Source organism: Lotus japonicus, chromosome 5 (genome assembly GCF_012489685.1).
Source record: "Lotus japonicus ecotype B-129 chromosome 5, LjGifu_v1.2".
In the NCBI taxonomy this organism is placed as follows: Eukaryota; Viridiplantae; Streptophyta; class Magnoliopsida; order Fabales; family Fabaceae; genus Lotus; species Lotus japonicus.
Window position 1 is genome coordinate 10739921 of NC_080045.1, and position 24448 is coordinate 10764368.

A 24448-nucleotide genomic window follows, 5' to 3' on the forward strand; every position below is an offset into this window, starting at 1 on the left:
TGCAAATTTTATATACAAATAGCCTACTAGTACTAGTAATTGAAAAATTCATCAACCAATTTATGTAAACAGAAACTTTTGGAACCCAAAAAATACAAATGATATCTTCCAATGATCTAATCATATACTTGTGAATAGATAAATGGGTAAAATTTAAGCAGATGAATTAATACAAATTAAAATCTTCAGATAGTTTGCTAAGACTCTAGAGCTAAAAACAGATAATTTGCCATTCAACTTTAAAGTTGCACCTTTATGTGCAAGTCTTTCGAATGCCTTCAATTTTTTTCTTCTACTGAAAAATATGTAGGCTATCAAAGACAAACAAGCTTATGAATACAGGGGTTTCTCAGGGCTCTACTCCAAACAGCAATCTCATGTTTTATCTTCAAAGCTTCTATCTTCAAAGCTTCTATCTTCAAAGCTTCTGAATAACCCTGAGCTTTGCACTTCTACTTCGGCGGTTTAACGTTTCTTCCTCTTCTGAAGGCGTGATTGGTCTTTTTGTAAGAATTATTCCATTTGATCCATGTATTGTGTGTCTTATCCATGCTTCTTTTTCTTTAATTTCATCACTAGTCTTCCCAAGATCATTATTGCAGCTCCCCCTGTCCCCGTCATCATCTCTCCCTTTAATGATCTCGAGAAATGTCTGCTTCACAATTCTGTCCTCCAGACTGTGAAAAGATATGACAGCAAGCCTACCCCCAGGTGCAAGGCAGTCAAAACAAGAATAGAGGGAATCCTCAAGAGTCTTTAGTTCATCATTAACAGCAATTCTCAGAGCTTGAAACACCCGGGTTGCTGTCTTTATGCAACCTTGCCTTCCACCTGTTACAGTTTAATTAAATATTGTTCTGTGTATGAATAATTACAGTTCACATCCTTTAATTAAGCAAGCTCATGCCATACATCCTTTTTGAATGCCGGCACACCTGGACGTCAGGAATGGCATTTTAGAGAAAATGACAGGTTAGAGTAAGAGGTGAAGTTTTGCATGACACCGAATTTACTTGATTACAATCAGAGTAATTAATTACTATGACTTATCATTGTGCATTACAAGTAACTCTGTTAAATACTTAATCTTCTAGAATGAGAATCTAATTACATCATCATCTTTCAAATTGATGATATGATAAAGACCCCACATGTAGCTGAGAGTTGTAGACAAATCCCCCTTGTGAAAACTTATCTTTAAGATCTTGCCAAACCTCTAATGCATCATCAATGCACACTGCAATTTGAGTAGACATGAATGACTCAACCAGGAAAATACGGGTGTGCTGCACTGGTTCCACTCAAAGAGTCATATCTTCCTCCATTGATTACTTAACTTAACCATCTACGAAATCAAATTTTTTCTTACCTAAATAATTGGGGGAAACTAGTACCAAGGAGAGATTTTTATCAGAATGAATGTAATAAACACTTGTGGGATCTTGAGAAGGATTGGAATGTGAAGGTGGAAGTCATGTCGAGGGAGAAATAAATTTAGCAGTGGTGAGAAAGAATTGAAGAGGATATAGAGAAAAGTAGACCATATGATTCCATGTAATGAATTTGAGGAATGGAATGGTTGGATAAGAAATGGCATGCATAAGAAATGGTGTTCATAGACAAAGCAAAACAGAACAGCAAAAGAAAATTGAAGTAGGAGGTACCTCTCATTGCAGGAGTCACACTCCGGATAAGATCCAGCAAGTCACCAGTGGAATGCAAACCACCATGTACTCGAGCTTCAACAATTTTCTTTTGCAGGGTACGCCAATTACTTTCTTCCCCATACTCCCTTAGGATTCGTCCCACTTCAGAATCTGGCCAAGAATTTAAAACGTCTTCTGCTGTAAGACTTGCCTGTCATATGCCTGTACATCAGTTCAATAGAAAACAAAAATTACGCATCACTCTGCAGCAAGCTGGCAACAGAATATCATTTCACAAGAAACATGCTTACTAACAAGAAAAGCGGTACTTTTCGTTAACAAGAAATATTGAAGAAAACCATCAAAGGAATTTCTAGCATGGTAAAGAATTTGGACAGATTCAGTAACTCAGGGCCATATATACAAAAGTGGTATTTTAATTGCTATATTGAAGAATGTTAGATATCTTGTAAATAAGTAGGATATCTTCTACTAATTGTAAATAGGTAGAATAATCATGTAATTAGAGAAATAAGATATTCTGTATTTATTGTACCTTTATGGTACCTATTATATATAATGAACTCCGCTGTGTAGTTCAACACACGGATTCACCAATTCCTCTTGTTTCTTTTCTTGTCATTCAACAAAGAAAACCATATATATTGGGTTGGACCGTCTAAATTAATCAAAGAGACTCACAAAGTAAAGAACCATATAAAATTACACAATATTTACATGGTGCCATCCCGGAAGTTTTCCGTTTTCACTGCTGCAAATTAGGTTAGGAAAAGGATTGCATATAATTCATAAAAATCAATTTACCATCATACTATTCTTTCTCAAAAAGAGCATAAATTTTGCATTGAACTCGAAGATGCCTGAAAATATACCTGAGGATCCATACGCATGTCAAGGGGTCCATCACCAAGCACACTGAATCCTCTCTGAGGATCGTCCACCTAACAGAAACAAATATATAAGGAAAATACAAAAAAGAATATTTCTACACATTGAGACATGATCAAATATTCAAAATGCTGAACCACAAATTTTAGGATTTGCATTATCTAAAATGAGGAGTGCACTGTATAAAGTTGAGTACAGAATCATAACTATTGACTGAAGAATTAACAAAACATATTTTAACTACGATAGTGTATTACATGAGTAAATCTATTTTATCATAATCTCAAATGCCATTCTCCAAATTATAATTATAAGTTTGCACTTTACCTAGAGAATAAACCTCACGAGTCCAATTCCAAATTCAAAGGCCATAATTTGATCAAATATTGTCATGGTTTTAATTACAGTCCATAGCAGCAAATTATTGCAGTTTGATAAGTCATTGCAACCGCGGCATTTGCCTCCAGTTTTGAAAATGAGAGTGATTGCAATCGAAAACCATGGAAAGCATTCAATAGAAGAAGGAAATCATGTCAATGAACTCATTTTAGAAATGAACCTACCTGCATAGATGACATTCCCAAATCCATTAAGATGCCATCAACTTCTAAGTCCTGCTCACCCATTTCTCCAAGGACAGACTTGATGTGTCTAAAATTCCTTAACACTGTAAATACTCTAACACTGGACTCCCTCCCATGCAAAACGGAATTGAGGCGTGTTTGAGCCATTTCACGTGCCACGGGGTCCACATCCATCCCAACAAAGTACTTCAACTCTGGGTGACCCCTAATCACCTATTCCATTTATTCATTCATTCAATAATTTGAGAAAATACAGAAAGATACATTCTTCTGCATATAAGCACCAACATATATTAAAGTAAAGTAATGCTATCTAAAACAGAAATATTGTCTCTGCCACTAAGGAGAATAAAAACTTTTTGGGTAAAGTAGGTTTTTTATGCCAGTAAAATTGTCCTTGTATTTATGTTCAAGTTTGCCAAAGACACATTCACTCTAATGACAGAAGAGATACGGATTTGTCAAAAGCACATTCAAATTGCCTATGAATGTGCGCTGACAGAAATACAAACATTAACTTTAATCTCTCAATTTTAAAATGCACCATTTTGGTCATTCAATTTTATTTTTTTTTTGAAATATTCTCATTTTAGTCATTGACATGTGTTTTTTTTCCCGAGGTTTTATTGCAAATTGATATGTTTTTTGAAATATTCTCATATCATGATTGGATCGTCTAAATCAATTCTGAAACTCAAAAGCTACTCACATAAGTATAGTTTCTCCCCATAATTAATAAGATTTCCAAACATGCACTAATTTTACAGCAATTTTCAAGTACACTGACTCAAATGTTTAGTCCTGATATCACTTTTTATGGTTTAGTAACATTATTTCACTATCACCAAAATGTGGATACACAAAATGAGAGCTGGAATTTAAAAACTAGGCAACCCATTTACTGGACTAAACCCTAATTTAACCAAACTTGATATACCAAACTACAATTATTGAAATTTTAAAGTTGTAGCAGCTAGCTAGCTAGAAATGTGAACTACTAGTAGAGAAAATTCAGAAGTGATTGAATGATACTAACAGCGGTGGAGTGGCCAGCGGCTCCGAGAGTGCAATCAACGAAGGAGTTCAAGAATGAATTTGAGAAAACGTCCAAAACTTGAGGAAGCATGACAGGGATATGATTGGGATTATGAAGATTGTTGGAGTTGTAAAGGTCAATCAAAGCGTCCTTGTCGATTTCTTTGTCGGAACGCGTCCTTCTCTTCTCCTTCTCCTTCTCCAACGCCTTCCGCTTATTGGCTCTGCTGATAGCAGTGGCCGCGGCGGAACGAGAGAGGAGAGTGAAATTGCGACGACGGTGGTGAATGAGTTTGGGGTTGGATAATAGTGATATTTTGGAAATCAATGTTGCCATTTTTTTCGAAAGGGTGCAGTGAGTGCAGCCTTCATTCGCGACAGACCTATATTCAGGCGCAGTCACAAAGATAAGAAATTAATAGAAAATGAATCGAAACTATTAAAAAAAATAAACCAAAGAAGATTCATTTTACTGTATTATTTATTTTTCAAGTTTAACAAAATAGAATTAACGAAAGAAAATTTGAAAAAAATTATTTTCTTGGTTTATTGTTATCGAAAACAATTGTGAATTTGCTCTTCTTGCTCGAGATTGGCTTGTCAAGTTTGAGCACATTCTTCGCGAAGGTAATGTTGTAGCGGACCTATTAGCGAAGGATGGTGCTCTTAAAGATCATCGTCTTGAGTGTTTTGAGGCCCCTTTGTGATTGTCATTCCTCTTTTGGCGGATGACTACCGTGGAACTTCCTTCTTCAGACTCTAGTGTTGTAGTCTTTTTGTTTTTCTTTTAGCAGCTTTGTACCCAAAAAAAAAACAACAACAATTGTGAATCTTCATTTGGCTGACTCTCCATGAGACTCTGCTAGTTAATGCAAATCGTGTGAAGTATCATCTTGTAGCGTCTTGTGTGTGTTCGAGGTGCTTTTCGGTTTGGAGAATTGTCTTCATTGCTTGAGGTATTGCCCTTCTCGTGAATTGTGGGGAAGACTTGGGGCTTGGACTTGGACTTGGCCTAGATCTTCGTGGTTGGATTCGAGACCAGACAAGAGGTTGATATGCAATGAGATTTTTTTGCTAGAGTTTGGGGAGTGTGGAAATGGTGGAACAATGTGCTTTTGGACCTGAGCGAGTGGACTATTCAGACCGCGTGGCACAAAATTTGTCATGAACAAGATGATTTCACACGCTTCACTCAATCGACTAAGATAAATGATGACACAGATTGGCTTTGCAAGCGTTTTTGCGAGCTCCTCCGACGGGCGCTCGTAAACTCAACACCGATGGTAGCTTATGTATGTGAGCTTGAGAAAATCATGGGTGGTGGCAAGCTCCTCCGCAATAGCATGGGCGCTTGGCGTAGTGGGTTTATGTGGTGCAGGTTCAATTTCAATCCATTTATTGTTGAAGCTACGACGTTGCGAGTAATCAAGGTCATTGGGAGGTTGCGTGCGAAGTGGATTGTTCAGAATTGGTATTGGTCCTTACCAGTTCTGATAATTGGCGCTTCTATGATCAAGCTTTGCTGCTCAAGGAGATTCTTGGTCTTCTGGGTCATGATTGGCATGTTAGATTAGCTTGGACTAGCCGTGATGGGAATGCCACCGCATATTGGATCACGAAAAGAGCATCCTCCTTGGCCTCCTTAAGAGTTAATGGTGGATTATCCTGCTCCTAAGTTAGAAGTCTTCAACAATTCACGAATATTTATAACAAAAGATAAGAAACTAATAGAAAATGAATGGAAGCTATTCAAAAAAAAAAGCAAAGCAAAGAAGATTTTATTATTTATTTTTCTAGTGTAACAAAATAGAATTAACCGTACCCAAAAAAAAATGAAAGAAAATTTGAAAATTTTTATTTTCTTGGTTTATTGCTATAGAAAATAATGGTGACATATTCAAATATAATTTAAGTATTTTTCTTTTTATTATACATCAATTACTTTTATACTGTAAAATATAAGAAAAATATAATAGGAATTCCAGTTTCAATAAAAAATAAATACAAAAAAGCAAGACGGATACATTGAATGAAAATAATAATTTAAAAATACTATAATTTTTTTTTGAAACAAACTGATTTGTTTTCTTTGTTACCAAGTAGTAAAACTAACAGTGCAAATTCTAACCTAATTTTAGAAGTCCACATTATTATATAATATCCAAACTGATTCATTACCACTTTCACTCTCACACTATCACTCAGCACAACGGTCGTTTTTTATTTTCCCGGAAAATTCCTTCTTTTCCCGGAAAATTCAATCTTCCTTTCTATCACCGGCATTCTTCTTCCTTACAAATCTTTTCTTCATTCTTGTTTCCCTCTCTTTAGGGTTTTGCAAGATAATCACAATGGTGGCCGTGGGTGATGATCACAGAGACCAGTTTCCTATTGGAATGCGAGTTCTTGCTGTTGATGATGACCCAACATGCCTCATGATTTTGGAGGCTATGCTCCGGAAGTGTCAATATAAGGGTATCTTTTTTCTACTTGTTATTTCTTGTTCTTGATTTTTCTCTTTCTGTAGTGTATGATACTTATTTGAGTAATGGATTTTGCAGTTACTGGAACTGATAATGCAATAACCGCACTGCAGCTGTTGAGAGAAAACAAAGACAAGTTTGACTTGGTAATCACCGATGTCCATATGCCTGAAATTGATGGATTCAAGTTTCTTGAGCTTGTGGGACTTATAATCGACATACCTGTTATATGTAAGTCATAATCTTATATCCAATCTTTCAATTTTTATTTTTTTCAGTTTCATCTATACCATTGATTATTGATTAATAGTGATGCTTATGAATAAAGTTAGATAGTTAATATATTTTAGATGGTTAATATATCACACCACTGATTTTAGATACTTATGGTCATTATGTGTTTGGTTTTGATTTTGGTCAAGTTTCAGAATTGATTGATAAATATGAAACTTTGGTGTGTGCAACTGAATAGTAAGTTTAAGAAGATTTCCTTGAGGTTTTGATTTTGATTTCATTTGGTTATGATGTTTTATTTCAGTGTTGTCTGTAAATGGCGACTCGAATATGGTGATGAAGGGAATTACTCACGGCGCTTGTCATTATATGCTGAAACCTGTCAGAGTTGAGGAACTAAAGACCATTTGGCAGCATGTAATCAGGAACAAGAAAATTGGCTCGAAGGAAAAGGAAGGGACCAAAACCAGCAGCGACCATGAGACACTTAATTATAGCGACAATGGTCAAGGGTCGGCAGCCACACCAAATTCAGATCAAAATGGAAAGTCATCCAAGAAAAGAAAGTATCAAGATTTCGATGACGAGGAGCATGAGAATGGTACTGATAGTGGGGACTCATCAGCTCAGAAGAAGCCTCGAGTTGTCTGGTCTGGGGAGCTACACCAAAAATTTCTCGCTGTTGTCAATCAGTTAGGCATTGACAGTATGTTCTTCACTCTCTCTTCAATCAGTTTTTGTTTCCTCTTATTTTTTGTCAACCTATTATGAATGTGATAACATGATAGCAATCCAACATTGAGAATGTTATATGATAATTTTTTTATGCCATGCGATAAAGAGTTTCATTGCTGAACTGTGTTATTTCTGTTGCAGAGGCTGTCCCTAAAAAAGTTCTTAAATTGATGGATGTTGAAAACCTTACAAGGGAGAATGTGGCCAGCCATCTGCAGGTAATTTTCTTATTCTTTCTTCTATAGAGCTCGTTTGGATGTGAACCAAATGACACTTTATATTCGACCTTTTCTAGTACTTTTTATAGTAGATAAGCTCCAATATGGGTTTTTATTCCTTATCCAGAAAGGTCTATAGTGTAATATGACCTGACCTGACCTGAGCCTTTTAATTAATTCGTGGAACCTTCCTTGTTTTTGCAGAAATATAGACTTTATCTGAAAAGAATTAGCTCTATGGCGAACCAACAAGCTAATCCGATATTGGGTTCCGTTTCTCGGAAAAATGCTTTCGGATCCAGATTAAACACTCCTGCCATTCATTCTTCAAGAACACTCCAGGTTGATCAATTTGAATACAGCAAGGGTGTTAGTCATATTCCAAACCAGAACAATACCTTCATGTTGGAAGAAAATCAAAGACCTAGTGAGTTGAGTATCTCAAACAATGACTTGGAAGATAATTCCCAAGACAAACAAACGGGAAGAGTTTCAACTTCATTAGCCCCTCAAGATTCACAATTCTCTCTCCCTCTGCTGGATAATGACAGGTCAAATGATGTTTGCTTAACTGAGTATCTTGCGAATGAATGTTTTGGACCAGCTTCTGTGTCTTGTACAGATAACATGACTCCTGTACCCTGCAACATAAGCTGTAATGCTCCATATGAAGGGTGGGATAATCATAATCAGAATAGCACTTACCATTCTCATGTTAGTGGTAACTCACTAGGCTCTACGATTCCTGCGAATGGTGATCCAGTAAACTCAGCGTTCAATTTTTGCGATCCCTTGCAAATGGACCATGATGAGATCATTGAATTAGCTGAAGAGTGCTCAATTAAACCACATCAGCTACATGTAATAGACCAGCAGAGGTATCAAAACAGTAGCATCTGTAATTGTCTTGGCTCCCCTGAAGACTTGGACAGTGCAATATTGATGAAACAGGTAATAAGGTCTAACTGATTTTTAATTTCTTCGTATCAATATTCCTGCTTTGAATTTGATCCACATTCTCTAGCTGGACTCAAAGCATATGTTTTAATTGCATCACTAATGGCCTTTTTACTTGCATGTTAGACATCTTAACAGTACTATAGTATTCCTGACTTGTTATTTTGGGACTTTGCCAGGTTGAAGAAGAGACAGACATCATGTTAAATCTAGAAGATATGATTGACTTCACTGATATAATTGACCTCACTCCTTTTCTGGACTCTTCAACTACAAACTAAATATTGCAACAATTATTCTAGCGATACACCTGTGTGACAGCAAATTTGGTCAGCCGTATATATATGGACCGTGTCCTTCTTGTTTATGAATTTCGTATTATGACAAGTACTCTTCCATTTACATTTATTTTAGCAAGACCTTTCTCAATTGTGAAAATGCATTGTTCATGGGCCAGTTGCGTATTATGGATTTGATCATGTTTATTTTTTAGCATCAATTATAGAACCTTCATGGGCTAGTGGCGCATTATGGAGTTCCATGAATGAATTGTGAAAATGCATTGTAGCATCTATTATAATAGATAATTTCTAAATCGCGAGTTATTGTACTGACATATTTTGTAAAGAAGCAGTTTTGCAGATTTAGAGGAAAATCAGTAATTCAATGATTTATTGCACTATAATCTAATTTGCTAGATGGTTATATTAGTGAAATTCGATATTATTTTTGAAAGATTCAATTCAATCCTGACCGTTCATAACTTTGTTGCAAGTTTTTTTTATACTACCCTTGTTGATGAATTTCGTATTGTTAATGCATTGTTCATGGACCAGTGGCGCGCATTATGGATTTGATCATGTTTATTTTTTAGCATCTATTATAGAACCTTCATGGGCTTGTGGCGCGCATTATGGATTCCATGAATAAATTGTGAAAATGCATTTTAGAATCTGTTATCATATATAATTTCTGAATCGCGAGTTATTATGCTGACATATTATATAAAGAGCGTTAGAGGAAAATCAGTAATTCAATGATTTATTGCTCTATAAACTAATTTTCTACATGGGTATTTAAGTTAAATTCCATATTTTTTTCAAAAGATTCAATCCTAACCGTTCATAACTTTGTTGCAAGTTTTCTTTATACTGATTTTGTGGGAAGTTTCAATGCTTCTTCAGGTTTTCTTCAACAAAACACTTCTGATTTGTTACTCTTCTTTAATCTACCGTTTCGCTCTACTAAGTTTCTCATTTGCTCTTCTTTTATAACCTCCCGTATCGTTTCTACTCCGTAATGAACATGGTGAACGACAGGGAAGAATTTAAGTGCGATAATTGCTGTTGATTAGAGGTGAAACACTCATGGAGAAGGTCTAGAGGCTCGAAAGAGAGGTTAGTTTCATGAAGATTTATGTAGTTTATCATTTTCTTTTTTTGGTTCTGAATCTCTTTTTTCTAGGGTTCATTTGATTCGATGTGTAATTGCTTATTTTATAGCTATTCTGTTGTTTTTGGTTTTAAAGATGAATGTTATTGTATGACTTTTTGGTTGCTTTTTGTGGTTTTGTGAAAATTAGATTATGGTGGTCCTCAATATGAAGAGTTGATTTGGGATCACATTGTATCAGGAGTAAGATCTATTGTCCACCCTTTAAATTTTATTCTCATTTACGTTTCCTTCTTTTCACAGAATCAGTGGTGAATGACATATTCTGCCTACGGTTGGAGAAGCTTTGTGACACCATTGTTGTGGTCATCATCTTCCATTCGATAAAAACCCTTTTTTGCCTTTTCTCTGCCTTTTAAGTTCGGAATCCTGATCTCGCCATTTTTTCCCGATGATACTGCAGTTCCAAAGCAATGATGTCGAGCGTGTTCTGCTGGCTGATGGCGAAGCTCTGTGATGTAATTGCCGTGCCCATTGGGTACCTGATGGCACCCGAGAGTTAGACCTGGCAATCGAGAATGTGGTGAAAGTGTTGAATTGGCTGGCCAAGCAGGAGAATTTGGCAGATTTTAGCAAGTCTATGGAGATTGGAAGGTTTGGTGGTGGTGGTGAGTTTAACAAATCAGATGCTATCAGGCCACTGGTCCATATTTGATTCATTTGTAGCTTCAGTGGCTGAGCCTTGGTTGGCTGCGCATGGAGAACTGTCAAGGTAAGTGTCACCTGATAATGTTGTGTTAACGCTAGCCTACTTCCGTGAGCCAGGTTTTATTTTTGTTTTGCATTTTCATTCTATTTTTGTTTTTGGTTTTCAGAAGGTGTTTTTCTATTTTTGTTCAATTCTTTTACTTCCGTGAGCCAGGTTTCATTTTCATTCTATTTTTGTTTTTGGTTTTCAGAAGGTGTTTTTCTACACAATGTCACCTTCGGCACTGGTAAGAACCACACTTCTTTCGGCATCTTTCTGCCTATTCAGTTTGCCCAAATGATTTTGCCCCGTTCTTATTCATTTTACTTTTCAGGTTACCTTCTCGCTGGCCGAAAGAAGGTCAGAATGTTGTTTCTCTGTGCCATCTCCGCTGCTGTTTTCATCTAGGTTTTGTACGCTGGAAAAGGTTTCTCTATTTCTCCCACTTTCTCATTTTTCCTTATGGAAACTTTTAGTTTTGTTTCTGCAACTGAAAGTGTGATCATGCTGGTGGCTTTAGGATCTTCTGTTGCTCTGTCAAGTTGCATGGAATACATATGCTAACACCTTTCTAAATTTCATTTTGATAAAATTGCAGCACTACAGTTGAGGATGCAGCCGTTTTCTTTTTCCACCCGCATGTGATCTTAACCTTCCGGTGAGCATTTGGAATTCTTCGATTGTTTCTTCTTATGGTTTCCTTTGCGCTTGGTTTCCTTCTTAGGTGTTGTTTTGTTTTTGTGTTTCAACGCTATTGAGATTTCTTGATCCAATTTTTTTTTTTTGTAAAATACAAACCAAGATGAACCTTAGCGATTTTTTCAATATATTAAATCTTTATATTGGGTGTCATTTGTGCCAATGTTTCTTTTGACCAGTCATAACATAGTTTCCAGTGTTGTAACTTCTTTGTTTTTTGTTACTCTATTGATGTCTTCTTTTCATTTAACGCTCAAGAGTTGAGCCTGTGATACACACTTTTTAACATTTCGATTGATATATATGTTGATTAAACATTGACATTGTTGATATTTGTCCATTAACACAAGTTTTTAGGTAGTTTCACTTTCATCCTTAATGTTGTGGAATCTTCTCTGCATAAACACAGTCTATTACATGACACCTTTTGCAACTATGATCGACGCTCCTTGCAATGTTATTTGAAGGTACTTGAGTTATTGAAGGGCTAAATAGTCACCTATATCCTTGTTCGACCCAAATCATTATTTTTATCTGTGTTGGCTTTCGGTCACTTCTCCACTTTCTATGTTATTCACTCCACCACTGCTGTGATGTTTAATGTTGATGGAAACATTAAGCTGAGATCTGAGGCATAATCTGCAAGCCACTATATTTATGGGTCTTTCAACATTCAAATTCTCAATGTTGGTTTGTTAATGGGTTCAATTCTTTTACTTTGAGAAACTCTCCATTTTTTCCTGTTTAATATCTGGATAAGCTCATCTAATTATCATTCCGATATACAAGATGGAGGAACAGAGAAAAGAGAGAAATCTCATTGCTCAATTTTTTACAGGACTTGATTATCACATATAGATATCTAAAGAAGTTATGTCCATGTTATTATCCAATTTTTTAAAGAAGCATTTTGCAATAGGTGGAGCTTTGTGATCTTCTATATTAAGAAGCATATATTCTTGATGAGTGCCATGTCTAGGTTTAGAGTTGGAAATCAACCATGCTTTTTCCTCTTTCAGCTCTCTATTAAGTTTCTCCCAGGCTTTTTATAATTCTATTTTCGCACTGATTTTCAGCCAATCGTGCCTATCACAAAATATTTATAGAACTGACATGCGTCTTGAGAGCCCTTCAAAACTATCAAACTCTGGCAAGAAACAAGTATCAATATTATCAAAAGAAATGATAAAGTCTAGGTGAAGCCATGAAGACAACACATCAGGTTTCAAATCCTTTACTTTGTATCTCTCAGCAGGCAAAGAAATTTGTTTCCTAGAAAATCAGAAAGCTTTTTGACCATTGCAGAGACCCATGCTTCCTTTGCACTACGACTGATAAGCCTCGCCTTATCAATAAGTGGTACCAAAACATCATCTACTCTCTTTCTCCCCATCTGCCTACTTTTTGAACATTATTTTTAAGGATATAGGGTGTAGTATTATATGAGTCTTTTAGTTGAAATTGTTTTAACATGTCAGTTCAGTTGATATTAAAAAAAATACACAAGAAATGTTTATAAATGTTATTAGAAAAGAATTGGCAGTGGAAAAAACAACTTGGAGGCAGAGAAGAATCTGAAACTAATACACATAATTCTATACCATTATCTGTGATTAATAATAGTTTTGACAGGTAGTTTGTTTGCTAAATTATCATTTGTCACATATTTTGACTAAAGCTTTGGTTGATATGTTGTTGGTATGTTATGGTATGGTTTTATAAGTAAGATATTTGAAGATTATTGAGAAAAGTGGGTATCAGGCTCTTCCGTGGGTGAGATACATAAAATGGCTACTGTTTGGTCTTTGTGGCTGGTAAGGAATTCGATTTTATTTAGTGGTGGTGTGTTGGATAAAGCGAATATTCTGGACTCGATCCCATGGCGTTCCTGGTTCTGGCTTAAATCTAAAATGGATGGATTCACTTCTTCATTGTTTGAATGGAAGACAAATCCATTGATCTGTATCCAGTCATTGTGAGTATTGGTGGTTTCATTCTTGTTTTGGAATGCTATGTTTTCTAGCAGAAGTTTATTTGGTGGCTTTGTTGTGGTGTTATCAATGGATCGGTTCCTGTGCTCCTTACAATGCTGGTGGATTCTTGGCAGCTGTTGGAGGTTTATCACTGTATTCCACATACTTATCCTCTCCAAGTGCTGGGTCAATTCACTGGTCTCTTATTCATGATGCTTTCTGTCATTGTAATCTTTTGAGTTTCTTTGTGGTTGGCTGTCATGTAGCTTCCACTTTCTCTTCTATTTTTGAGATACTCACTTGTATTCAGGATCTAGCATCCTTGTGTTTAAGTTCGAATACAATTTGGCTTATAAAAATAAATTAAAATTTTGTACCTTAAGTTAATACTTTTTTTAGAAAAAACAATAGATACATAAATGAAAGAATGAAGAAGACTCCATTTATCCTACACGAGAGGCAATTCTCTTCGAGCTGGGAATAACAACATCCTGGTAGGATTAGCTCTCCCAGCAGATATTTTTTCCATACACAATACACGAACCCTAAACCTTGTGATTAAGTGGAAGCAACATAAAAAATGTTGTTCAAATTACACGTGCACAATCAGATTAAGTTAATATATACCTATGTTCCTTATTAACTGTCTACTTTGGAAAAAAAAATTGTTCATATATATCTGTCCACTTAGAGTTTCAAGAGAGCATTAAATGATGTTTTTCCAAGGAATGCCCTTGCAGGAACAATAAATGAGGAAAGATAATATATATTTTAAAAGGTGAAATAGGAAATTAAATAATACTTTTATGAAAAGTAACAAAATTAATTGCACTCCTTAATATATGTGCTTCTTCCCTTCCACCAACTCCACCTCTCAACCATAATTACACCTTACTAGTTACTTCAACTCCACCGCGCCGCTTCGTATTTGTCAACCCCTCACCTCCTTCCATACGCGCGCGCGTGACTGCGCCACCACCATTCTCGAACCATCTCAGATCGAACCTCGTTCCGCGAGCCACTTCTTCTTCTTCATGTGCGGTTACTACTGATTATTCTGCACGCTGCGTTGATTGATGGGTGAAGAGAAGGAAACTAGTGCTGCTGCTGCTACTAATACTGATACTACGAAGAAGAAGCAGAGGAAGGGTTTGATTTCACGAATTTGGAACGTGATTTTTAGGTCCAATGGAAATGATTTGGAGAAGAGGCTACAGCATTTATCCAAAGCAGAAGCTTCTGTTATGAATAAAATCGCCAACAGGTCCCGCTTCCGTAGCCGAATCTTGCGCAACCTTATTCTGTTTTCTGTTCTATTTCAGGTACATTCGCATTTTCAATATTTTTTATGCGGTTTATCATTTGACATATTAGATTAATAACAATTGAAATTTTGTGGAATTGAAATGAGGGGTTTTCATAATTTGGGTGTAGTGTTCGAATCCCATGCGTCGAGTAAAATTTCAGTTGGTGGGCAACTAATTTCAGGGAGATCCCCCGGCGCTCCTACCGAGGAGTGGGGCTCTGCCACTAATGCTTGTTAGAACCGCAACGAAATGTAAGAACGGACTTGGATCCTATATAATAATAACAAACCCACTCTTGAATTCCTACAAATAACATTGTATTTCAAAAAGCTTGATTTTAATTGGTGGATTGATGTAATTGTGAGTTTCGTTTAATAGCTATTTGTAATGTTCGGGGCTCTGCTGACCTCCTCCCCAGCATGCCATTGCGCTCTGATGGGTAGTCTGGAGGTGCTTTCTCTCTGTTCTACCATTTTTGCTACCAAAAAAAAAAAGAAATGAGGGTTTTCTTAAAATTTTGGATTTGTCCATGAACCAATGAATGTTGTCATACTACTGAGGCTTTTTCTTTTGGTCTTGTGAAAAGTAAAATAACAAGGATTTTGCTTAAAATGATTTCAATTCCAGGTCATTGCTGTAGTTTATGCTACTATGACAACAAGATCCGTGGGTATGAATTGGAAAATGAGGGCAATCCGAGTTTTGCCAATGTTTCTTTTGCCTGCCTTATCATCTGCTGCGTATTCCTTCTTTGTCAGCTTCATACGGATGTGTAAGTGTATATAAAGATTTACAATTAAGTAATTAACATACTTAAATATTGGTCAATAGAAGCTTAAATTTTGTATTCACATTAGTTTTAAAAAAATTGTGGTTTGAAATAGTGAGTCACATTCTATGTATGATGCCAAAGCATTTGATTAAAGAAATTTTTTACTATCATTCATACATTATAAAAGCTATGATTCAAAATTCAGTATCTGTAACCTGGGGTTCCAATTCAAGACTGCAGTTTTTTTTACTGCGAGCTTCTGTTTAGAGTTTGATATGCCAAATGAAGATAATGTTAGTTGAAATTTGAAACATGGCAATGTGATTTTATAGGTGATCGCAGGGACCAAAAAACTCTTGAAACACTGAGAGCTGAAAGGCAGGCAAAAATTGACGAGCTCAAAGAGAAGACAAATTATTACATTACTCAACAACTCATTCAGGTGATTAATGATTGTTTAAAGCACATATCTTTCCTTGTCGATTGGAGCACAAAAAAGATATTTGTAGTTGTATTGATCTGTTCATGTTCCTTACTATCCAAATCATAAGGCTACTTTTGGTACATTTTATAAACTAGATCTTATAGTAATGCTATTTTCGATATATGTTTGCATCTCATAGTATAGTTATATCCAGTCAAGCATGCCCTTACAACCACTTCCTCACCTCTTGATATCATCCAAATAAAGGGAACCAATTAAGCCTCACCTTCCACTTATGTGAGGCCTGCTGCTGGCATCAACCTACCAACTCCGCCACCACCACACCATAAGTACTGGAGTCAACATACACCAGATAAGAGCATTCCAGAAATTAAGGCTTATAAGCATTCTTAATCTAGTGCTCTTTTATTGGGGTGTATGACCTCCATTCGCTCTTTCTACTGAGACATTTGAATACAGAATTGCTAATATGCTTCTACAAGCTGGAGTATGTTAGTCAATAACAACTTTATATTTGTTAAACAAGTGAAAAACAAGTGACATGGCTACTAATATACTCTTATTTTTTATGAGGATATCCTCTAGTTTCAACTTTGAAATTTGTTATTTTTACTTCAAAGTTGTAGCTTGCCAACATTCTTCATCTAAAAAACAAGTGGGTGTATAAGGGAATGTATCTGGTGAGACCTTGTGAGGCCATCCTCTGACCTAATGGCTAATACACTTCCCATGCATATACACTCCTCATTGTTTTTTGAATGGAGTACGTTATCAAGTTAGAACCTTAAATATGTATTTTCAAAGTGCATATAACTAACTTACTCAAAAACACAAGTTTGAGTTTATTAGTAAGCCCCATAAGGAATTCTAAACAACTTAACATACTCTCACTTGTTTATTATTTTACTAGCATTATTTGTTTGACTCGTATAAAAGTTATTTTGGAGGTGAAACTTTAACTTGGGAGATCTAATGATAAAAGATAAAAGAATGTATACATTTTGATGGAAAAAAGCTGATGAGCTAAAGAAGGGTAAATTACATATTACACATTCACTTTAGCCCCCCCCCTTAAATTTTTTATTTCAGCTCTGTCTCTGCATGTGAGCATGTCTGTGTATTATTGTTGCGGTTTAGAACTTTTGCCTTAGGGTAGAATATGAAGGAAATCACATATGATCAATTCTACATATATAAGCCTAGTTCTTTGTACTGTGAGCTGAGTAGAGTGTGCTCTGAAGTGCTGCAGTACTGGAAGGACTCGTAATGATATTGATTTGGAAGTACTTTAATAGTATTTTGTGTTTTATACTTTTGATCTATGCAGAGATATGACACAGACCCAGCAGCAAAGGCAGCTGCTGCTACTGTTTTGGCATCTAAGTTGGGTGCGGATTCGGGCTTGAAAGTGCATGTGAGAGATGAATCTATGTCTAGCGCTCCAACAGGGACGACCAACGATGCTGAGCATGTGCAGTCTAGTGGACTTCGAAGTCGCAAACAAGTGCACTCTAGATCCACTAGTCCAGGGACAACTGCCCCAAATTATTCTGATCAGCAATTAGTTGGCTCTGGGGGAGTTAACCTAAGTCATACAGTGCAAAATGAGCTTGTAGTTGTTGGACATCATAAACCTCAAAGTTCAACGCATAATGGAGGATGGATTGCTAGAATTGCAGCATTGCTTGTAGGTGAGGATCCAACACATTCTTATGCACTCATATGTGGGAACTGCCATATGCATAATGGTAAGTGGATCGGATTTGCTTGTACTATCAAAGATTAACTCCTTTAACTTCTCATGTTCACACTTATATGCTCCCCATATGTGAGTTTTGAAATGATAAGGCTATGGTTATGAGATAAATTTTGACCGTACAACCATACATGAATGATGAAGATTGGAAAAGTATTTTAATGGTGACATGACCAGGTAAAAAAATCATATTTGAACTTCATCTTTCATGAAAAGATCTAATCGTTAATGTTTGCTCTTCTCACTCATAAAAATAGCCCTCTCACTTGGTGTTGGCGTGTCCTGTGTTGTCTTCGCCAACTTACCTTTATGAATAGAGTGGCAGGAAATTTGTGTTTATTATCTGCTTATTTCTCTTCAGGTCTTGCTCGGAAAGAGGAATTCCCGTTTATCACTTACTACTGCCCACACTGCCATGCCCTGAACAAACCAAAGCAGTCGGGTGAGCAAATCTCCGGTTTTAATTCCCCAAAAGCAGATAATGGTGAGGCAGATAGGAATCCTAGTGCTTGTGCAGCTGACAAATTAATGAGAAGCAATAATCCGGTAAATACCAGCCCTGAGACCGAGAAGAATCTGTAGGGGCTAGGTAAGCAAGCTAGTTAAAAGCAAGTTTCTTTTGGGGAATGGCCGTTGGACATGTCAATCCCCATGTTTGAGGACACTGACCAAACTATAAGGAAAGCCACTGTGTTTGTTTTAACATTTGACCTCCATCTAAGACCGAAGGGGGTCTTCACTCTGTTTTTAAAGACACGTTCTTGGTTAGTTTTGTAACAGGGAGTGTTGATATATCACTTTGAAACTCCTTGTCATTTATAAATTATAACACAGATTACATGTCTTGTCTTGCTTGTGAGCTACTGCAAATTTAACATCTTGATTTTTCTATTCTAGTCTGAGAGGGTTGAGGGGGAAAATCAGAGAGTGAAGAGGGGAGTGTGGGGGTTAGAAAAGATAAAGGTAGTGGCGTAAAAAATTCATGAGGTGACGGGGCTTATGGTTAAGAGAGATAGATTGGCGACGCTTAATGAGTTGTGGAAGAAGTATTGGGTGGAGGAGAGTATGTGGCTACAAAAGGCGAGCGTGCGGTGGATTAGGATGGGGGATCGAAATACCATCTTCTTTTAGAAAGTGTGTAAGGTGGGGGATGCACGGAAAAATCTGGAGAGATGGTTGATGATCTTGGGGAGATTAAGAAGGCGGTTTTTAATTATACAAAGGGCGCTTCGTCCTTTCGACAACAAGATTAATTTCCGTCGTCGGACGGAAAAATTGTGAAAATGACAAATTAAATTCAGTCAATTAAACATGGTTATTAAACTCTAGTTTTAACTCTTACTAGTTTACGATCCTAGGTAGCCAAAACAAGTTATATCGCAGGTAAACTCTCTTTTTTATAAACTCGGGTGAACTCAGGTAAACTCGATAAACTTACGAGTTTTTTTTTTTTTTGAAACTAAACTCGCGAGTTTACTTCGGAGTTCACAAGTTTAGCAAAAAAAACTGGAGAAAACTCATTTATTTAACAAAATGACAATATTTCATGAGTCCTTTATATATTACTTTTATTCTTCAAAAACTAATCTCGATTTGTGTCTCTTTTCTCTAATATTTCTGTCTATTGCCCACAAAAGGGTGTTGTTGCAATATTTCTAAAATTTTCTACAAACCTTGAATTTAATTTTTTATGTTGTATAAATTCTTTTTAGTTTCAAATTATGAATTGATAATAAGATATTGATATAATTATAAAATAGTTAGATTTTTACTCTTGTTTAAAGATCATGACTTAATTTATTTGCTCTCATTTGAAGATTTTGTCTTTTACATTATGAACATGTGTTACTTTTTTCCTATGAACATATATTTAATAATTTTATGCATGATGTTAAATATTCTTATATGTTTTACCAATGTATGATTTTGCTATTAAAGTACATATTTTTATTTTACTGGTGTTTTCGACATTATTGTGATTTTATATATTATTTTTGCATGACGTAAACTCTTACGATTTTACGAGTCGAGCTTACGGGCACTCCACGAGTTTACGTAAACTCACGAGTTTGACTACCTTGCAATTAAATTCATAACATGTCATATAAGCCACATAATATTTCTCACCCTTATGGCACGAATAATAATTCAAACATAAATATTCAATTAAAAACAGCGCGTGACACTAACAACACAAAAATTAAATAAATAAACCATTTATTTAATTCGGAGTCTTACATCACTTTAAGGTTCCCGCTAATCGAACCTTCACAATTACAAGTAATTGAGTCACTAAACATTAGACAAAGATGCAGGGTACATTCCAAAAAGTTAACAAATAAGCCCTCAACTATGATTAATTAAAATTTGGTCCTTAAAGACTTATTAATTGCAAAAGGTTCTTAAAGAAATTCTTAATTGCAAATTAGTCCTCAAGCTCATAACTCATTCCCAAAAGGTCCTTATACTTTCCAAAAGTTATATTTTTTTTTTGATAAGCAAAGAAATATATTGATATGAAGTACAAGGGGTACTCCAACCCAATACAAGAAGGAAAGAGAAAGAAGCAATAACAGAAAAGGTGAATAAAAAATTACAGCTCAAGTGACCACTTTGACTACCCCTTGGAAGCATGGCTAAATTAAGAAATGCCTCATTAAAACCTTACTAGGAAAACCCCCTTGGGAAAAACCTAGTAAGGAAAAAGAGTACATACTTAATAAACTTAATAAGCCTAGAGGAGCCACCAAGAGGTATATACAAACAGCATATAAGTCCTTGATCAAAAAATTCCTCCATCAAATATGCTCTCCACTAATAGTGCTGTAACACAAGCCAGAGAAACATATGCACATAGCACCCACGGATCCTAGGCCAGCACATTTACCATTTGTGTTTATCATATCAACTTTAAGCACTCCCCTGGATTGGATCTCCAATCATACCATGTGTAACTGAAACCTTCAACCTTGGCCTTTAGCCATTGCCACGACTTCACTTGAATTAGCTCCAATATATTCCCAAGTTCCAGTGTTGCACCTTGGAAAATAATCCTGTTGCGCATAGTCCATATAGTCCAAGTAGCTGCCAGCCAAATAGCCAATTCACCAGCTTGTTGTGACTTAGGCCTTCCACTCATTGGAAATTGGAGAAAATGCTCTCTTGGTGTAGCAGGCAGCACCGCATCAAGACCTCTCCAGGCGTAGCAAAGGTACCAAATGCTTAAAGAGATTGGACATGAAAAAAATAAATGCCTACTTGTTTCCCCTGTTTGATGGCACAGTGGACATTGCAGATCATCTTCAGTTCCCAGCACTTGTCTTCTGAATAGATTGTCCCTCGTTGGCACACGATTCTGGACCATTCTCCAAGCGAAAGCACGAACATGAGAAGGTGCAGGTACAGACCAGATCGACGCCAAGACTGAGTCACGCTCACCCAATTCTTTTTCCTGCAAAAACAGATAAGAGGAATTAACTGAATATACACCAGCCCCTTCAAGGCTCCATGTCCACTTGTCAGGCCTAGCCTCCACCAAGCTCACATACCTCACTTCCTCCAATAATTCCATCAGCCACATTCGCTCCCTCCCCTGTAAATTCCTTCTCCATTTAAATTCCCAATTCCATTCCCCGTTACTCCATGTACCCATGTTCTTCACACTACACCATTTCTGTTTTGATAAATTAAACAATCTATGGAACCGAGATTCCAATGGTTGATTCCCCACCCACTTCTCAATCCAAAACAGTGTATCATTGCCTTCCATTACTGTCTTTTGGATCGCAGCTCCAAACCAATCCCAACCATCCATCAAGCAAGCTGATTTAATGTCCCTCCACCATGGGGATCCCCCTTGCATCTCACACCTTGCTTTTATTACTTTGCACCATAAGCAATTCGGCTCATTCAGAAATTTCCATTGCCATTTGCCGAGCAATGCCATATTAAACAGCCGCCAATCCTTTAACCCCAACCCTCCATACTCCTTTGGCAAACACACCTTCTCCCACTTCACCCAAGCAATTTTGTTCTCATTATCCGTACCACCCCACAGAAAATTACGCATAATACTTGTGCATATTTTAAGCACCCCTGCAGGAATCTTAAAGAAGGAGAGGAAGAAAAGAGGTATTGCAGACAACACACTTTGGATGAGACATATTCGCCCACCAAATGGTATATGCTTCTGCTTCCATGCTGACAATTTACCTCTTAATTTATTAATAATCGGCTCCCACATCATAAGTGAATTTAGTCTTCCACCAACAGGCATGCCCAAATATGTAAAAGGGACCTCCATCAACTTACAGTGTAATACAGCAGCATATCTTCTCAAACTTCCTCTATCCACCGCTATACCTGTGAGCTTGCTTTTGTGGAAATTTACTTTGAGACCCGAGGCCATCTCAAAGCAACGCAATACACATTTTAATACTTCTACATTTTGTCCGGTCGCCCTACCAATAAAGATAGTATCATCAGCAAACTGTAACATAGAAACTTCCAAGTCACTGTCCCTTCCGAATTTGAATCCTTCAAACATGGCTAACGATAGTGCATTACGAAACAAACCACTTAATCCTTCTGCCACAATTAAGAATAAGAAAGGGGCAAGAGGATCTCCCTGTCTCAAACCCTTACCCATCCTAAACTCCTCACATGGGCTTCCATTCACCAAGAAAGATACAGTAGCAGATTGGAGGCAATTTTGGATCCAATGAATCCATTTATCACTGAATTGCATTCTCTTCATCATGTAGGACAGAAACTCCCAACTTACCGAGTAGTACGCCTTTTCATAATCAACTTTGAAGATCAAATTTGGGTTCTTTGCCTTCTTTGCTGCACTTATGGTTTCATTCACTACTACCACACTTTCCAGCATACTACGACCGCCCAAGAAAGCATATTGGTTTTCATGGATCACTTGGGGTAGAACCATTTTCAGTCGGTTCGCAAGAATCTTGGAAACAACTTTATATATACATCCAATGAGTGAAATTGGTCTAAAATCATTCAGACTTAAAGGAGAGCTCACCTTTGGAATTAAAGCAATAAATGAAGCATTACTGCCTTTGGGCCACACTCCCTTATTCCAGAAATCCTCAAGCACCCGATGGAAATCCTCCTTAATCAATTCCCAAAACTTCTGAATAAATTTGAAATTAAATCCATCAGGCCCCGGGCTTTTGTCCCCGCCACATTCCCACACTGCCTCCTTTACTTCTTCCATCCCAAACCGCCCTGTTAGCAATTCATTATCAGCATCTGAAATTGATTTGAATGTAACCCCATCCAATCGCAGCCAAGTTCCATTTAAATCCATGAAGCGTTGCTCAAAATATCTTTTCACCTCTGATTTAATTAATTGTGGATCCTCCACCCAGCTGTCGTCGATCATCAACCCCAAGATTGAGTTTGTGCGCCTCCTCCAATTAATAAGAGAATGAAAATACTTTGTATTTTGATCCCCCTCTTTGAGCCATCGTGATCTGGATTTCTGATAAAGAAGTGACTCATGAAGCCGTAAGACACTCCAAAACTCATCTAGCAGCCGCTTTCTCTCATTATTTTCCTCCTCCGACAACCCCTCTTCCTCTTCTTTACGGTCTAACTCATTCAGTTTCTGTACAGCCACATCCCTTCTGCTCCTAAGATCACCGAAAACCTCTTTATTCCACCCTTTCAGTTTCACTTTCATATGTTTCAGTTTTTCCTTGAGCACATACGCTCCCCACCCTGAAAACTAATTCTCACCCCAAGCCTGCTTCACAAAACTCACAAACCTTGTGTCCTGGAACCAACAATTCATCACACGAAAAGGTTTAGGCCCCCAATCAGTTATTTTGCTCCTCAATAACAATGGGCAGTGGTCTGATATGTCTCTATTGAGGCCCAGTACAGAGCAATTAGGCCATAATGCAATCCAATCCGGGGAGACAAGAAACCTGTCAATACGGCTTTGTGCACGACCATTAGGCCTACACCATGTGAACTTCCTTCCTGCAAGTGGTAGGTCCAACATCTCCATGCTTTCAATAAAATTATTGAACTCAAACATTTCCCTTCTCTGTGAACTTACCCCCATTGCTACCCCTCTTCTTTCATCTTCCTCCCTTACTGAATTGAAATCTCCCCCAACACACCAGATTGTGGAGCTGCTCCTTCTTTTCCAATCTAGCAACTCTTCCCACATCCTTCTTTTTTCCTCAATATGGCAAGAGGAATAAACATTCACAATCACTGAACTTACTGTCATATCACCCCATACACCAACTAGGCCCAAAAAACCATTGCCAATCACAAATTCCTGTAAGTTAAATATACCTTGTTTCCATATGCAAAGGATGCCGCCACCTCTATTGATAGACGGGACCATTTTCCATTCAAATTCAGTATCCCCCCAGATTTGAGAACATAAGCTTGCATCCACTGTTTCCAATTTAGTCTCTTGGATACATATCAATTCCACCTGCTGTTGTAGTACCAGTTCCCTGATTACTCTCCTTTTCAACCTGCTGCCCAAACCTCTAACATTGTAGGACATTATCT

General features: G+C 37.0%; 5 protein-coding genes across 11 annotated transcripts; 3 read left to right on the top strand and 2 right to left on the bottom strand.

Moving 5' to 3' along the window:
* Positions 1-112: 112 nt before the first annotated feature.
* On the bottom strand, positions 113-4570 carry LOC130717647 (uncharacterized). 2 transcript variants are annotated; one of them, XM_057567965.1, is made up of 5 exons: positions 4176-4570; positions 3119-3352; positions 2540-2608; positions 1665-1857; positions 113-831 (listed from the first exon to the last, which is right to left on the bottom strand). In XM_057567965.1, the coding sequence occupies exons 1-5, from the start codon at positions 4509-4511 to the stop codon at positions 419-421; spliced, it is 1245 nt and encodes a 414-aa protein (XP_057423948.1). In that variant the 5' UTR covers positions 4512-4570; the 3' UTR covers positions 113-418. The 2 variants fall into 2 exon arrangements, with proteins under 2 accessions (XP_057423948.1, XP_057423949.1); XM_057567966.1 differs by lacking the exon at positions 113-831 and adding an exon at positions 838-1237.
* A 1802-nt stretch (positions 4571-6372) lies between these two features.
* LOC130717646 (two-component response regulator ORR22-like) lies at positions 6373-9482 on the top strand. The gene is made up of 6 exons (XM_057567964.1): positions 6373-6649; positions 6736-6888; positions 7196-7597; positions 7768-7844; positions 8049-8795; positions 8981-9482. Exons 1-6 carry the CDS (start codon positions 6526-6528, stop codon positions 9080-9082), a joined length of 1605 nt encoding a protein of 534 aa, XP_057423947.1. The 5' UTR covers positions 6373-6525; the 3' UTR covers positions 9083-9482.
* Positions 9483-9913: 431 nt separating this feature from the next.
* LOC130717648 (uncharacterized) lies at positions 9914-14018 on the top strand. Of its 4 annotated transcripts, none has more exons than XM_057567968.1 (8): positions 9914-9985; positions 10121-10198; positions 10497-10558; positions 10657-10965; positions 11153-11188; positions 11276-11368; positions 11540-11599; positions 12717-14018. In XM_057567968.1, the coding sequence occupies exons 4-8, from the start codon at positions 10880-10882 to the stop codon at positions 12838-12840; spliced, it is 399 nt and encodes a 132-aa protein (XP_057423951.1). In that variant the 5' UTR covers positions 9914-9985; positions 10121-10198; positions 10497-10558; positions 10657-10879; the 3' UTR covers positions 12841-14018. The 4 variants fall into 4 exon arrangements, with proteins under 4 accessions (XP_057423951.1, XP_057423953.1, XP_057423952.1 ...); XM_057567970.1 differs by lacking the exon at positions 10497-10558 and adding an exon at positions 10384-10436 and having other exon boundaries at positions 9927-9985; XM_057567969.1 differs by lacking the exons at positions 9914-9985; positions 10497-10558 and adding an exon at positions 10384-10436 and having other exon boundaries at positions 9992-10198.
* A 459-nt stretch (positions 14019-14477) lies between these two features.
* Positions 14478-18744, top strand: LOC130718851 (uncharacterized protein At2g24330-like). 3 transcript variants are annotated; one of them, XM_057569478.1, is made up of 5 exons: positions 14478-14935; positions 15548-15692; positions 16025-16134; positions 17465-17828; positions 18255-18744. In XM_057569478.1, exons 1-5 carry the CDS (start codon positions 14690-14692, stop codon positions 18473-18475), a joined length of 1086 nt encoding a protein of 361 aa, XP_057425461.1. In that variant the 5' UTR covers positions 14478-14689; the 3' UTR covers positions 18476-18744. The 3 variants fall into 3 exon arrangements, with proteins under 3 accessions (XP_057425461.1, XP_057425460.1, XP_057425462.1); XM_057569477.1 differs by having other exon boundaries at positions 14479-14935; positions 17465-17885; XM_057569479.1 differs by lacking the exon at positions 14478-14935 and adding an exon at positions 15232-15370 and having other exon boundaries at positions 17465-17885.
* A 4898-nt stretch (positions 18745-23642) lies between these two features.
* On the bottom strand, positions 23643-24443 carry LOC130719065 (uncharacterized). Its single transcript, XM_057569711.1, has one exon. The coding sequence runs from the start codon at positions 24441-24443 to the stop codon at positions 23643-23645; it is 801 nt and encodes a 266-aa protein (XP_057425694.1).
* Between the last annotated feature and the right edge of the window lie 5 nt (positions 24444-24448).

Bases quoted from the DNA above. Each gene is read 5' to 3' on its own strand.
- LOC130717647 (XM_057567965.1), bottom strand. From the start codon at position 4,511: ATGGCAACATTGATTTCCAAAATATCACTATTATCCAACCCCAAACTC. The intron at 2,609-3,118 runs GTAGGTTCATTT...TGTTTCTGTTAG, and splicing joins TGGGAATGTCATCTATGCAG to GTGGACGATCCTCAGAGAGG. The intron at 832-1,664 runs GTACCTCCTACT...AAACTGTAACAG, and splicing joins TGTGACTCCTGCAATGAGAG to GTGGAAGGCAAGGTTGCATA.
- LOC130717646 (XM_057567964.1), top strand. From the start codon at position 6,526: ATGGTGGCCGTGGGTGATGATCACAGAGACCAGTTTCCTATTGGAATG. The intron at 6,650-6,735 runs GTATCTTTTTTC...TGGATTTTGCAG, and splicing joins CCGGAAGTGTCAATATAAGG to TTACTGGAACTGATAATGCA. The intron at 7,598-7,767 runs GTATGTTCTTCA...TTTCTGTTGCAG, and splicing joins CAATCAGTTAGGCATTGACA to AGGCTGTCCCTAAAAAAGTT.
- LOC130717648 (XM_057567968.1), top strand. From the start codon at position 10,880: ATGCTATCAGGCCACTGGTCCATATTTGATTCATTTGTAGCTTCAGTG. The intron at 11,369-11,539 runs GTTTCTCTATTT...ATAAAATTGCAG, and splicing joins GGTTTTGTACGCTGGAAAAG to CACTACAGTTGAGGATGCAG. The intron at 11,600-12,716 runs GTGAGCATTTGG...ACTGATTTTCAG, and splicing joins CATGTGATCTTAACCTTCCG to CCAATCGTGCCTATCACAAA.
- LOC130718851 (XM_057569477.1), top strand. From the start codon at position 14,690: ATGGGTGAAGAGAAGGAAACTAGTGCTGCTGCTGCTACTAATACTGAT. The intron at 16,135-17,464 runs GTGATTAATGAT...TGATCTATGCAG, and splicing joins TTACTCAACAACTCATTCAG to AGATATGACACAGACCCAGC. The intron at 17,886-18,254 runs GTAAGTGGATCG...ATTTCTCTTCAG, and splicing joins GAACTGCCATATGCATAATG to GTCTTGCTCGGAAAGAGGAA.
- LOC130719065 (XM_057569711.1), bottom strand. From the start codon at position 24,443: ATGTCCTACAATGTTAGAGGTTTGGGCAGCAGGTTGAAAAGGAGAGTA.